The following is a 15,425-nucleotide window of genomic DNA, read 5'->3' on the forward strand; positions in this document are numbered from 1 at the left end:
TTTAATTTGGGTTCCTAATGTACCAAGTTGGCATCTTCATTACTATATCTTTTTTGGCTCTCTCAAATGTCCAAATGAGTTTATATTCATATTTCCTAAATTCAATGTCTAGCTATTATAGCAAAACTCCTTACTTGGTTTGAGACCAAGACCCCAGCATTCAAGACCTGAGCATCATGCAATGGGGTGAGTGCCCATCTTTGCCTACTCCTGTTCACTTTGCATGTTCAAAAGCATGTAAATGTGAGTAGATAAATAGGTATCACTTAGGTGGGAAGATAACAGCACTCTGTGATGTCATGCTGGCCACATGACCATGGAAATGTCTTTGGATAATGCTGGCTCATGAATTGAAGTTAATTGCCACCCACTATAGTTGGCAATGACTAGTGGAGTAAAATCCACAGGAACTCCATTCCTTTCCTTCCTTCCTTGCTACCCACCAGGTATATTAGATTATATCTCCAGTTATTCCAGACATGGCACCCATAATTCCCAATCAGTAGGACCAGGAGATCTATTTTCTTGCAGTGAGAGTAGGTTGGCATAACTGGAACCAGTTTGCAGAAGCCTCTTTGATGTGATAAACCATGCTTGAAACCAAAGGCTCCTAATAGTGATTTGTATCATGGCACACTGTTTTCTGTATAGATAATGTATCTATTTGGATTTAGATTATATAGAAATTATACAAATGGTTTACTTAAATTATAACATTCGATAAATCAAATATTATTTTAGAAGATAATTCCAGAGAGCATTTCATATTTTATCTAATTTATTATGATAGACAAGTAGAGTCAATTTTCCCATTATAAATAACAATGCAAAGAAACACATGGAACATTTACTGATTCAAGGACCCGTGTTGTGGAAATCAAACTCTAATTTTGAATTGCAGAGCAGTGTTAGTTTATATATTGCTGATTTACCTCTGAATATGATATCCTGGTAAAGTAAAGGATTTGATTTTCATCTGAAACATTCTTTGGAAATGAGATTTGCAGTGCAAGCTGTGGCTGTAAGAAATGTTGTCCCTTATCAATCTATAAAGATGAATGAAAAGCTAATTAAAATAAAAATTAAAAAATGTTTTCCCTATTACTAACAGGTGCTTCAGTCACTACTAAACAAATAACACACTGTACAATTTAATTACATGGCAGTATATCTCCACCTTACCAAATTTGCATGCAAGGAAAATAATTATTTAAACATTATCTTAGAAACCAAAGTCTATAAATCAAACTGAAACATATTCCTAAGCTAAAGTAAATAAAATGATCTGTGGTATATTTCCAATGGCCATTTTATATCACACTGACACAATGACTTGTTCTGATCTGTTGTTTGTTGTAAATATGTTTATGCTTCTTACTAATTCCTTGCCAATATGGGTTCAGGGAAAAGATGAGGCATTTATTCTTCAGTAAATTGTTTATAACTGGCAAATGTTTATGGTTGAATGGATGAATTGTAGCTGTACGAAACCAAAGTCACTGAGCTCCTACCAGAAGCGTGAATTCGTTTCTACCCTCTGTAGCAATACACACCCACTCCAAATCTATCCTGAAAATCTGGGTATCCTTTGCAGCAGATTTTTGGATATGCACAAGGGAAAATACAGGATAGTAAAAATCAGTAAGGTGACCTGAAGCTCCATTTGCAGAAAGTTTTGTCTAGTTCATAGAAAATATTACAAACTGGCATAGTAAAAATTTTCCTGATTAAAAAAAATACAGCACATAAATGTTATTTTTTTAAAGTCCACAACCAGAAAAATGCCATTGTCTCTTACCAAGTAGTTTATATTAATTTCTTCTCCAATATTGTCAGTGGAATTAATGACTGCAGGTATTGTATCATTTGCAGCGATGATGATGTGATGTGGACTAGATTCTCTTAAAAAGAAATAAAATAATGTTCAGTGATTTAGAATCACAAAGTAGTCACATATCACATTTCAGTTATCCATACAAAATGAAATAAAATAAAACAATATGATGGTGTTATTCTTGTTCAAGAAAATATGAATTTAATAAGCCTGAGATTTTTTTCCGAATGCATATTTTTTCCCATCCAATGTATATAGTATGAAATTGTTAATCCAGTTTAAACCAACTAGTGAAATGCAACAATCTAATTCCATTCTCTTTAAATAGCGGTAATAGAGGTAAAACATCGATTAATTGAGTATATTTTCAGTGATGGAATAAGCCAGATAATACAGTATGCAATTTTTATCATATATAAGATGTGGAACAGTGTGGTTGCTCTATTTACTTATGATTATGGTTGCTCTATTTACTTATGATCAGTTAATCATTATAACACATGTAAGATATTTTATGGACTGGTCATTAACTGCAGTAAATATCTTTTTTTCTATGAAAGAATCTGAAAAATAGCAAAGTGTAAAAAAAAAAGCAACTTTAACACCATGCTTTGGACATGAAATATCAGAAACAATTGTGTGTGTGTGTGTGTGTGTGTTTCTGGGTTACATTAAAGGATTCCATATACATTCAGGATTGGGAATAAAAAAATATGTGCACTTCCAGAAGGATACCAATGGGCATCAGTCAGATTTAAGTTCAGCATCAGTTCAGCATCAGTCAGATTTAAGAGCCCTTAATAATCCAGAGTCAAAGAGAACTAAGAAGCAAGTTAGGAAACAGTGTTCTCTTGTTTTGTGGAGGAGGGGATTTTCTACCTATAGAACAGAAAAAAAAAATCCCTGGATGATCAGTATAAAAAAACAGATAAAATCTAGTTATACCTTTTAAATATTAATCCACTTTCATATTTTACTGGAATTGAAATAGTTCCTCTGTTGTCTCCAAGAGTCTCATCAAGTTCATCACTATCACTAGAACAAAACATATTTTAAAAGTTGCTTTAGAACATAATCTATTGTAATCAACAAGCTATTATACTCAAAACATCAAACAAAATATTCAACAATCAAAATATTTTGCCTTATTGTTACATTATAAAATTATTTCATTTTTACTTTCCCTCAACAATCTGGGTCCTCATTTTACTGACCTTGGAAGGATGGAAGGCTGAGTCAACCTTGAATTAGCCAGGATCAAACCCTTGGCAGTGGGCAGAGTTAGTTTTCAATATTGCATTGTAACCATTGCACCACTACCAACATACTGTCAGGATTTTTTCCCCTTAATTCAAAACCTTTAAACTTTTATTCCACTATAAATGGACAGAGTATTCTACCCTTTGAATTTCTTTAGGGGATAGAAACCATTTTTCCCTTTTATATTTTCTTTCTTTATTAAGTTTTCCTAATTCTACCCAAAGCTGAAAACCACATAAGAACACTGAACCTTCCACTAAAGGAGTAGATAATGAATCTGTTTTAGGATTTAGTAGTTTGGATGCTTAAATATGCTTACGCTATAAATGGGACTTACAAGTGTTGGAACTCCGTTCAGTTTTTCTGATTTGAATTAATATAAGATTTGCCATTGGTTAAGCTTTGATTAGTTTCAAATTTATCCTTTATTAATCCTTTTAACCACTTACATTACCATTGTTTTAGGTATCATTTTACTATATTGCCATTAATTCTTTTATTACATTTTAATCATTCAATGAAATTTATTATTTTATTTCATTCTTTGTATATATCACCATTTAGCCTTTTATTCCAATAAAGTATAGACTAATTTTCCTTTTGTACAATCTTGATTCAGTGGAAACCTTCCATAAATTCACTGGAGGAATCCAAAATAAAGAGAATGGACCCCAATTCAATCTAAAGGTGTGTAGATATTACAGGAACCAACCTTGTAACAGAAAAGTGAATTGTTGCATTTCCCAGGAGTTGGGACACATTGAACTGGAATGCTATTTCGAAGAAAATCTAAATGAAAAGAAAGTGCATAAAATGTCAGTGTTTATAAGAGAACTGAAAGGAGGACTTCTAGTCTAGTCTATAAAATAAAGTAAAACTGCAATTACATTTTCAACAAAAATTGAATACAATTCATCATTACATTTCCCCTTAGTAAAATAAATGTTTTATTTTTATCTACACTGAGCAATAAAATGAAGATGAGGATGTAAAGTCTGGAGGCAGTCCCTAGTGTGTACACACACACACACACACACACACACACACTCACACACACACACACACACACACACACATTATGAAGTTCTTGTGAACATTTGGATTAATGGTTTATCTAAATATAAATATATATTTATATAAAGTCAAAATAAAATCTGTGCATATGAAAAAGAAAGGCAAAAAAACTGTGAATGACAAAATCATCCTAGTGCTACAATTCATTTGAAATTTTTGTTTTAATTTAGAAATATTACATGCAGGTATGAACATGGACAACATTTGAAAATTGTTGCTTAAAATATTTTTATAATGCCCATCACATAGACTTCCTTCAACTTATTATTAATGTTCAGCTCATAACCTTAAAATAATATAACCAATAGTTATGAGTAATGTGATAGTATCATCATGGATTGACAACTGCTGATAGAAATACAAGGACTTGAATTAAATTATTGCACTTTTTTATCACTTTTAAGATGGGCTATTGAGACTAAACTGTTTTTTGAATATTCTCCTGAAATGGTAGAGACACATCTCCTTTATAAATAACACAGTCATCGAAATAAGGAAATGTGCATGGATTAGAGGGTTTCCCTGAAACTTGAGTAGAAAGAGATGTGATATCTGCAGGAAATATTTTAAAGAATAAGGAAGATGACTTTAACAGAAATGTGCAAGAACTATTACCTAGGCAAAAGATACAACACAATCAGGCTTGCAAGGTTCTATTACCAATCTCCACATGCCAATCTCCACAAAAAGCAATTTTAGCTTTCCTATGGGGTTGATTTTTTGGGGGTTGGTCTACCTAATGGTCAATCTTGCAAGCCTGATTGTGTTGTAAACCCTCCCTTTCTTATACTTCAATGAATAAGGGTGGCATATGCCTGATCCACTTCCAAATGTTACCTTACTATTGTTGATTTAAATAATGTTTCACTCCCCTTCTGCCAGCTCTTGCATATTTCTGACAAGCTTATGTCTCTTCCTCTCTATACATACAGAGTTAATTTTTCTCTGTTCCAATTGTTTCCTCTGTCCAATTCCAACCAAACCAATTATTTCTCTGTTCTAATTCCACTGAGTTTCACTAGCAGGTTTTTAGCTTTTTTTATAGGGCTTATATTGCACTAAATAGACAGACTGCTTTATGTAAATATATTTCATAAACCATGTAGCAAAAAGCTGCAAGTAGTAAAGGTATTTTGCTTATAAGGCACTGGAGAAGATATTGTGGGAAAGTTCATTTTTAGCCAAGTTCCTGTCGAGACAACTGAGCCAGATGACAGAATATGACAATCTGGTAAAAAGAGCAGAATTTCACATAAATTATTCTTATAAAGTCTCAGTCATACAGAAACACTAACAAGAATGGCTGGATGCTACCACAACAGCTGTTCTGTCTTCACTAGCCAATGTGAGTGAAGGTAAGAAGTATATTTTAACATGAAGCATCCCATCATTCTAAAAGGTTACAGCTGTTTTTGGTCTTGCTTTGCCTAAAGCATAACTAGCGGAACTCTAGCTCATTCATTTGGTGGCATCCAGTCAAAAAGGATAGCTGTTCCAGACCATCAGGGCATTTCTACAATGGTCCTTGGTGGTCTTTGAGCTTGCTTGTTTTCTTGCAGATGTTTCATTATCCAAGCTAGGTAACATCATCAGTTCTAGTCATGATGTTACCTAGTTTGGATAATGAAATGTCTGCAGGAAAACAAGCCAGCTCAGAGACCACCAAGGATTCCTCATTTCAACTTTGAACTACAAATATTTTCCTTTATTGGTATCATCTCTAGGATATTTGAAGTAGGTGGTATAAAATTTGAAATAAGGTATTATGCATATATAAATAAAGTACAGGGGTTTCCTTCTGCTGGAAATATATGTAATGGAGGCTCACATTTAATATTTGTATGAATACAATTAATATGCAATTTTTAAAAGTGTAACTAGCAGGAGAGTAGGAAGGACTGAGGCTGCATAAGATGGAGAATGGAAGATTCACTATTTTCTTTGAAGAGAAGACATTTTCTCTCTCATTCTCTTTCTCTCTCTCTCTCTCTGTGTGTGTGTGTGTGTGTGTGTGTGTGAGAGAGAGAGAGAGAGAGAGAGAGAGAGAGAGAGAGAGAATGAATCATAGATCATATATTTTAAACAATGATTTGTTGAATAAACTATCATTAGCTGAGTTCACACAAGAAGTTAAACCAGAAGGTGGACAGCTCTAGTTAAAAATTCTGTTACATTGTTTCTCATCACTTTGAATTGGGAAATTAAAAATATCTAAATCTGTTTTTAATTTTAAAGACAACGGTTTTATAGTTTAAATTTCAGCTATAATTTTATAAGGTTTGGGGAACTGGATCTGAAGATCAGAGTGGTTTAAAGCTGGAGGAAGGAACATCAATATACTTATCTGGTGAGATTTAAATTAACTGAAAATGCAAGTAGTGCAGTATCTAATAATGAAATTCAATTACTCTGAAGATGAAGACAAAGATTAAATATGCAGAAGAGCAAACTATGATAACAGGTACATCAAGGTACACCAGCCTTAGAATTGATAGTGAAGTTACTGAAGTGGTGGATAGCTAATTGGGATTGCCTAACAAAAGTAAATATAAACAGCAGTCAAAAATATGTTGCAAACTAGCACTTAGTAGAGAAGCAGTTAAGGCCTTAGAAAAAATATTCTAATACTGTGATGTGTTACATGCCTACAACAATCAGAATTATGCAAGAAATGGTTTTCCCCGGGACAAGTTGGATTTTTAAGAAGTAAGATAGGAAGAATATCAGTGTTTTTAGTATTGCTTAAGATTCCTGAGATGCTACAGATGGCTAAGGAACAAAGAAATGGATTATACAACAAATCCATCTCAAGGCATGAAAGAGCAGGCCTAAATTATAGTATTTTGGCTTCATTGTGAGAAGACCAAACTTTCTAGAAAAGTCTATTGAGTAATGCTGGGAAAAGAAGAAAGGGAAAAAATGATGACCACCAGCAAAGTGGATGGACTCAATTACAGTGCCAAATGAATTCACTCCATAGAACTAGGTTGGGGACAGATCAGTCTAAAAAAAAACCCCTGCCTATCTGGTTGCTAAGAATCAACATCTACCTGAAGGCTTGTATGTGAAATCATGTGGACTTCATTATTATTTTAGCCATAAGAGTTCTTTCCTTTTAGCTTTTATGGCAACATAGATACATTTAAAATAAGGATTATATTTAATAAATGCTGTTCAGTATGCTGGAAGAACTATTAAAAAAATTGCAAATAAAGAAAAATAAGTACATGCTTTAATTTCCTGAATTATGAAGAATCTGTATAAAGATTCAGTATATATTGGTATACAGTATACACACACACACACACACACACACACACACATTATATACAATATATACTGTATATATACATACACACACTTTTTTTAGTACAGAGCATACTATATATTACTTGGCTGTTCAACTCTCCTGTTTTTCCCTTAAGGAAATATAATATTTATAGGAAGTTCACATGATCTCACACATAGGTCAGAGGCCAGCCCTCCCACATATCCTGTCACATAAACTTCAATTCTCAGAGGAAGATCTGAATCAAGAATCTGGTTGCCTAAACTTTGTCTAACTGAAGATAAATATCTCTTTGGTCATAAGCTCTAAGGAAGCAATTGCTCTTATGATCACAAAGACATTAAGGCATGCTTCCCTGATATCTGCAACCAGGTTCATTTTACATCGGGGTTAATAATATATAAATACATATTATCCACAAAATGCAGCTTGGAGACACTTTGACCTCTTGGAAGATTATTGTTTAAGTTCCCATATAAGTTCTATTCTACGTCTATGGTTTTCAGAATTCACACAAGACAAACCCTGTCCAATCCATTTGGTGGTGTTGGAAAGGGCTTACAGGAACTTTTGTCTTTTAAACCAGCCAGGAATGTGAAAATAGTCAAAAGTAGGGAGTTCTAGTGTATTATAGTAGCATCTGGAATGCCCAGACTTTTCACCCTTTTAAATGCTCTGAAATTCAATCAATTATTATTATTTTTAAAAAAATCCTTCCCTCTTTTATCCATTTATGATTAGAGATAAATTAGTAATATAAATTTTGTGTGAAATGTCTTGTGGAATTGGCATCTTTATCTGGTTGCTGAATTCACATAGGCCATAGGTTTGCACAATATTCTCTAAGCAACAAGTAATCTAGGTTTTTACCTGAGGTGATTAAGTATGTTTCAAGGCCAAACTTTGTTCTTTTCAAGATCCAAACTAAAGTCCCCTCAATTCTGAACTGTTGTTTTCCTGTTGCTTTTATTGATATTTATCTGGAATTTGTCTTCTAATAACATCAGGACAAACATTATCCTTCCCATCCCACGTATAGAAACTAAAAAAGAATGCAACAACTTTATCACATCTGACTATATCTCATCACATCACATTCATTAGTCAAACTAATGAAGAATATTCCTCATTTGAGAAGGTGTTTGAGGAGAAAGTTCTAAATATGCATTCCATTTGCTGCTTCTCTATTTATTTCCTCTTTACTTTTAGTTATGTTTAATCCTTGTTTTGTTTCCTGTGGGTATGAATGGTAAACATGAACTATATTAACTTTCTGCTAACTGGTAACTTCTGTTCATTGTAGGATGCCATTTGGAGAAATGTTGAAATATACACTTTTAATTCAGACACACAGACATGTATGCATATATCCACACACACACACAAATTCATACATACTATGAATTCTTTAAAAAATGGTAGTATGGAACTTTGTTGGACACCAGAGGGAAGCAGAAGGAACCAAATAATACTATTAAAGGAGAAGAAGACTTTCATTTACTAATGCTGAATGGAACATCATAGTGGAATACTGGACATATTAAAAGATATTTGTGAACAGCAGACTCAGAATTTAATTTTAAGCGTGTCTGCCATTGTATATAAGCTATGTTTAAAAGATATTATGGAAGAGTAATAGGTTTTATCAGATAAGACCTCAACTGATCTGAACGTGGATTTAAAAATGACAGGCTACAAGAATGACAGAAAAAAAATGCTATGCTAGACACACAAATGGACATATACACTTTTGATTCAAAATCTAGTCACCCAGAAAAAAGAAGTTGGTAGGAGGAGAACAGATATTTTCCAATATCATTTGTGTTTGTTTATATTTAAAATATGTTATACACATGTCACCCAACTGTTCTGCACATTGTCTTACCTCCTCCTTGGGAGACAGGAAGGGATAGCCTACTTTACAAGTGATGTTCTGCCCAGTATCACAGCTATCTTTTGGTATTCTCTGTATATAAAATGATAAGAAATCAATTATTTAAAAATAGTAATAATAGAAAAAAAATCAATATCCCAAAACATATTTGCGACAAACAGCCGCGGTTTTGCAATGGTTAAAATGCAGTACTGCAGGCTACTTCTGCTGACTGTCGGATGCCTGCAATTTGGCAAATCGAATCTCGCCAGGCTCAAGGTTGACTCAGCCTTCCATACATTCTGAGAAAAATGAGGACCCAGATTGTTGGTGGCAATAGGTTGACTCTGTAAACCGCTTAGAGAGGGCTTAGAAAGCACTGTGAAGCAGTATATAAGTCTAAGTGCTATTGCTATGTAGTCCCAAACTTTGTGAACCAGAATTAGTGAAGAATAATTGATCTCCCTGTGCAGCTTCATAACTGAGCAAGAACTGAATTTCCTTTAGGGTCTAGTCTACTAATCTACTAATCTACCTTTCACCATACCCCTTGCTCTGCCTTCCTCAAAACTCACAATTTCTAAAACTGCTATTTATTCTGGAAACTTTCGTCAAGATTAAGGAGAGCTTCCTTATTGGAAGAGTAACAGCTGGGGATGATTTTAATTAGGACTCAAGAGTTCAGGAAAAGTTTGAAGCTCTCTCTCCATCTGCCATGGCCCTGATATGGATTTAATCTGCTTGTTCCTTATTCTTAAATAGAAATACAAACATTCACACATTTAACATGCAGGACTTGATTAACTCTTAATCATTATAAGGCATTTGATGCAATTGTAAAGGAAATAAAATCGTCCACGAGTTTCAGTGCAGTCATATACACCAGAGAGGCACATTTTCCTCTGAAAAATGTGCAGAAAGTGACAAAAAAGTGGGACAGAAAACTAAGTTTTATTATTTAAATACAACTAACAGGATAGCTCTCTATGTACCACATTCTATAATTTCCCTCTTTGTAAAATTAAACTATGAAAAGCAACATGGATTCAAATCCAAGGCTTTCTGACTACAAGTTGTACAACTACTTCATAAATCTTCTCAAAACTAGATGTCATTGGATTAGGGTCTGCTAGCATGCCTAGAACTCTGGCTTCAATCAATTATTATTTTTTAATCAACATTTTCCTCTCATGGTAATGGTTACCAATCTTTGAAATTTCCACAGGATTGTTTGCAAAGGAACCACATATAGTCATATTATGTATGTACAGTATTATAATAAATATTCCTCATAGAATGATCATTTTGTGGAAAAAATAAGAGAATGTCCCTCATTTGCCTCCTGGGAGTTCCCGAGAAAATATGTGGCATAAATCTATAATAAATAAACATGTAAACCTGGAATGTAGAAAAATCAATAATGGACATCCTAATTTCTCTAAATGAGTTTGCATTACTTTTTTCCTCTCCCAACAAGATGATAATTTAAAAATATCTACCTCAATTCCAGAAAAAATAATATTTGGAGAATGTTGCACATAGACTCTTGTATTGTACGCACTATCTTTTTTATTTCTGACCAACATTTGGACCCAGAACTTCAAATTATTCAATTTGATGATGAATTGAGATAAACTGAAAAATGTAAAAAAGATAAAGAACACAGATCATAAACAAGTGTAAAACAGTTCTGGCTTTGTAGATCTTAAACTATATCTTTTATTAAGTCAGCAGCATATAATAAAGTGGGGGGAGGAAACAGAAAATTAGGTGGACATTTTTTTGACAGTTGCAGAGTCATATAATTGGAGCATCAAAATGGATTGGTATAAGATCTATTTACTGTTAGAAATGGGATACTTTTTATTACTTCGTCATTCTAGAGTTAAAAAAAGAAAAAGGGTAAGCCTGACATTACTGCTGCTGTTATAATATGAAGGAAGAATCCAGTATTAACACAGATTTGGACTATTGCTAAAAACAACAGCCTAATATTTGAACTTTCTCCCAAGTAATGTTTAGTTTTGCAAAATAACTGTGATGTGACATCACACACTATGATTTTCCCTTTTTCTACAAACACTCAACCGTAAATGGAGCAGTGGTGGGATTCAAATATGTTTACCACCGGTTCGGTGGCCGTGGCTTGGTGGGTGCGCTTTGTGTGTGTGTGCACATTTTGCATGCATGTGTGCGCCAAACGCGCACTTTGTGCAGGCACAGAGGTGTTTGCACATGTGCAGAAGCATTCTAACTTGCCTCCTGCAAGCCTGCACAATCCCGGTTGCTTCAGCAGCTGTCACGCAGCACTCTTCTGTGCCGCGCAAAGCAGCTGCGCTTCAAATTCAGAGGTTGAAGGTGAGTATGGGAGCCCAGGTGGGCAGGTGGGCCCAACAGAAGAGCGACAGAGAGAACCAATTCGGTCTCTGCTGCCTATTGCTGCTACTGGCTCAGCAGAACTAGGCTGAACTGATAGACTACCACCACTGAAATGGAGTAGGGCAGACCAGTTCTGACCAGTTCTGGAGAACCTGTAGCGGAATATTGAGTAGTTTGGAGAACCGGCAAATACCACCTCTGACTGGCCCTGCCCCCATCTATTCTCTGCCTTCTGCATCCCAGTTGATTGGCTGGGTCTTCTTTTGTTGCCCTGCACAAGAGAACGGAGCTGCAAAGCAGGTTAGTGGGATGGGGAGGGAATGGGATTTTACAGTATCCTTCCCCTGCCATGCCCATCAAGCCACGTCCACAGAACTGGTAGCAAAAAAATTTGAACCCCACCACTGGAGTAGGGAAATTTGCAGTGCAATGATTGGCTCCCATCCCCCACAAATCAGAACACATGAAGCTTCTTGGATGAAAAGCAAAACGTTTTCTTCTTCTTCATCAAGGAAAAAAACCAGTCCAGTTGCCTTTTGAAGAAAAAAGCACCTTTGAGATAATTATGACCTGGATGACTGAGAATCTCCACAGACAGTTGGCTCCCATGTAACTTCTCAAGATTATGGGTAGTTAACTCATGTCTTGCAGATCACATGTGTAGCTCTCAGCTGTTCTTTGTGATTATACAGTACTTAGGGCTACTGCTGCGCAAACCTTGTCACAACCCAGATGATTAATGAGCACCTAAGTATGAACACTCCTATGCTATTCAGTTTGGCTGAATTTATCTTTTTCCAAACATAACCAATGTTTATTTATATAATCACATTAAACGCTGCCCATCTCGGTGATTATGGATGGCATACATAGTAATAGAATAGAATAGAATTCTTTATTGGCCAAGTGTGGTTGGACACACACGGAATTTGTCTTGGTGCAAATACTCTCAGTATACATAAAAGAAAAGATACAACACTTAATGATAGTCATAGGATATAATAAGCAATCAAATCATACAAGGAAACAGTCAGTATAAATCGTAATAATCAAGAATATACAAAGACCACTAAAACAACTGACTTAAAATAAAATTAAAAATGAGATTAAAAAAAACTATTAAAAACAATATAAATATATTCATTTATCAGAAAAAGTTGTCATAAACATTGGTTTCTGTTCACCTTATGCAGTTTTATTATGTGAACACTGATTGCAAGTAACAGGGAAATTCTGTTTCAAAAAATTCTATATTTTGTATATATTTCTGATATGTACATTTTCAAGCAATTATTTTAAATGTCTTGCTTTGACACATTGTGAGAGACACAGATTTCGGCAGGCATCTGCAATCCATTAGTGGCCCAAATATGAAAATTATGAATGGAATGACGGGATGGGAGGAAACATAACCTCCGCAATGTCACAACATTCCTAATTATATCCACAGAAGTACTGTTGGAGAGAAGAGAATTTTTATGTTTTCCCAAGACAGCCTAATGTAACTGAGATAACTAGAAGGAATTCTTTAATATTGCCCCACCAATGACCCCATGTTTAGATCCATGAAATTATGCTTTTTATCTAAAGCAATTCCATATTTTGAAAAATGTGGTGTTCCTGCTACAACAACCTGCCTTTCTCAATGATAGTGCCAGCGTTCCAGCAAACCTCCATTCTAATCAGTAACACGGAGACAACCATATCTCAAAAGTATCTTTCTTAGAATAGCAACTGGCACATCTGTAGAATCCCGAATCTGAAAATTTTTGGGCTTCCCACAGTTTCCCAAACTACAAATCCACCCCCTCCCCTTGGCCATCATCACATCACATGGCCCAATCACGATCCTTTCAAAAGTAATATTCTTATTTCCTCCTACACCAAACTCAATGACCTTGAACTAGCAAAAGAATTTTATTTTGTCTACTTAGAGCTGTTCAATTGAATCCACCCTCCTCCCACTTTCTCAAGCTTGTGGCAGCGTGGAATATGGCTTCCAAAGCTGACAGATAGCAAGGAGAACTCTTAATTTTGCATGCATGCTGATGAACATATGGAGATCTTTAGATACAGTTACATTTATGTTTAGTTTTTGCTCTTCCTTCTGACTGAAAATGTGCAATCCTCTTCTAAAATAGGAATATGGTCCCCTTCAGCCACCAATAAATAATTCTTGACAATTTAGGAGCTGCAGATAATGGTAAGGAAGACCAAGTGACAGAATAACAGAATTGGAAGGGACCTTAGAGGTTTTCAAGTCCAACCTCCTGCTCAAGCAAGAAACCCTATACCATTTCAGACAAATGGTTGTCCAATCTCTTCTTTAAAATTTCCAGTATTGGATCATCCATAACTTCTGAAGGCAAGTCATTCCACTAATTAATTGTTCTAACAACCAGGAAATTTCTCTTAGTTCTAGGCTTCTTGATTAGTTTCCATCCATTGCTTCTTGTCCTGCTTTCATGTGCTTTAGAGAATAGGTTGATTCCTTCTTCTCTGGTAGCCCCTGAGATATTGGAACACTGCTATCATGTCACTCATATTCCTTCTTTTCATTAAACTAGACATGTCCAATTCCTGCAACCATTCTTTATATGTTTTAGCCTCCAGTCCCCTAATGAATGACCTTGCAAGAGTATATAGCCTGCGTGGCCTCTGTCATCCCTCTCTATCTCTCCATGAAACTCTCCATTTCCCTCTCTATCTCTTCCCCTCTCCCCCCCCCTCATTTCTTTTGGAGGCTCAGAGTGCTCATGTGACTTATCAGCCCAGTGATATGAGGGGAAAAATAAGGAGCTGTTATTTTGGGCAGCCATTAAGCATTTTCCATAATGTCTATTTTAGTCTACTTTAGAGCTTCAATAATTTTTATGCATTGATCAGGATAATGATCTACCATTGTTTTTATTTCTACTTTGGTTATATTTATCTCTTTAAATCATATTTTAAACAGAACATTCCATTAAAAAAATAGAGAGAAGCAGAGTGACAGAGAGATAGAATTTGTGTTTCATTTGACTTACCTGTTTCCCCCTATGGTTGCGTTAGCAGTCAGCTGTAGATCAGTGATACATTTGTTCTTGTTTCCACAATCTTTTGTGAAATGGATCTACAAGGAATTATTGATTAGCAATGAAAAGACTACACATTATTTAACCCCTGCTAATTTCTTTCCCTTTCTGGAATTCTGGAACGTCCTGCCTAGTTTTTAATAGTGTCATCAAATTCCTAATATGGATTTGCAAAAGAGTTGTGCTCCATGATTTCCATTAAGCATCTGATAGCAAGCCCAAGTTATGTAGACATACATACATAACCATAACCCCATCAACAATGTGCTGAGGAAGAACGTGGCTGAAATATCTTCTCCTACCACAGAAAGGCTCTGGTTGTGTTAAAGAATGGAGAAAGCAAATATAAATTTATTATAGAATAAGCAGATGGCCATGTTCAGTCATGCATGTCTTATTTTACCAAGAGAGGACCCAACATGACAGTACCATTTATTTGTTTATTTTGGGAAAAATTACATGAGCTCTCTAGTCCCGTGGTGAATCTATGGCATGTGTGCCAGAAGTGGCACGCAGAGCCCTCTCTCTGGGCACACAAGAGCTCAGCTCTGCCGCACATATGCACGTGCACCTCCTGCCAGCCAGCTGGTCTTCAGGTCTCTGCCATGCATGCACGGGGGCGTGGGGCATGTAGGTGGCATG

The 15,425-nt window shown here is 35.3% G+C and overlaps 1 protein-coding gene across 1 annotated transcript in view; it reads right to left on the bottom strand.

The window, feature by feature from the left end:
• Window positions 1–15,425, bottom strand: part of ITGA1 (integrin subunit alpha 1) — a 76,927-nt gene that overhangs the window by 10,876 nt on the left and 50,626 nt on the right. Inside the window, exons 19-25 of the mRNA XM_026666485.2 lie at window positions 14,736–14,821; window positions 10,830–10,965; window positions 9,343–9,423; window positions 3,807–3,883; window positions 2,780–2,869; window positions 1,799–1,901; window positions 933–1,046 (exon numbers count right to left, since the gene is read on the bottom strand). Of these exons, the coding sequence (XP_026522270.2) occupies window positions 933–1,046; window positions 1,799–1,901; window positions 2,780–2,869; window positions 3,807–3,883; window positions 9,343–9,423; window positions 10,830–10,965; window positions 14,736–14,821 (687 nt within the window). The remainder of the gene's footprint in view (window positions 1–932; window positions 1,047–1,798; window positions 1,902–2,779; window positions 2,870–3,806; window positions 3,884–9,342; window positions 9,424–10,829; window positions 10,966–14,735; window positions 14,822–15,425) is intronic.

This window comes from Notechis scutatus, chromosome 2 (assembly GCF_049901735.1).
Source record: "Notechis scutatus isolate UNSWTSFEM ecotype Mainland chromosome 2, rNotScu1.2, whole genome shotgun sequence".
Lineage (NCBI taxonomy): Eukaryota > Metazoa > Chordata > Lepidosauria > Squamata > Elapidae > Notechis > Notechis scutatus.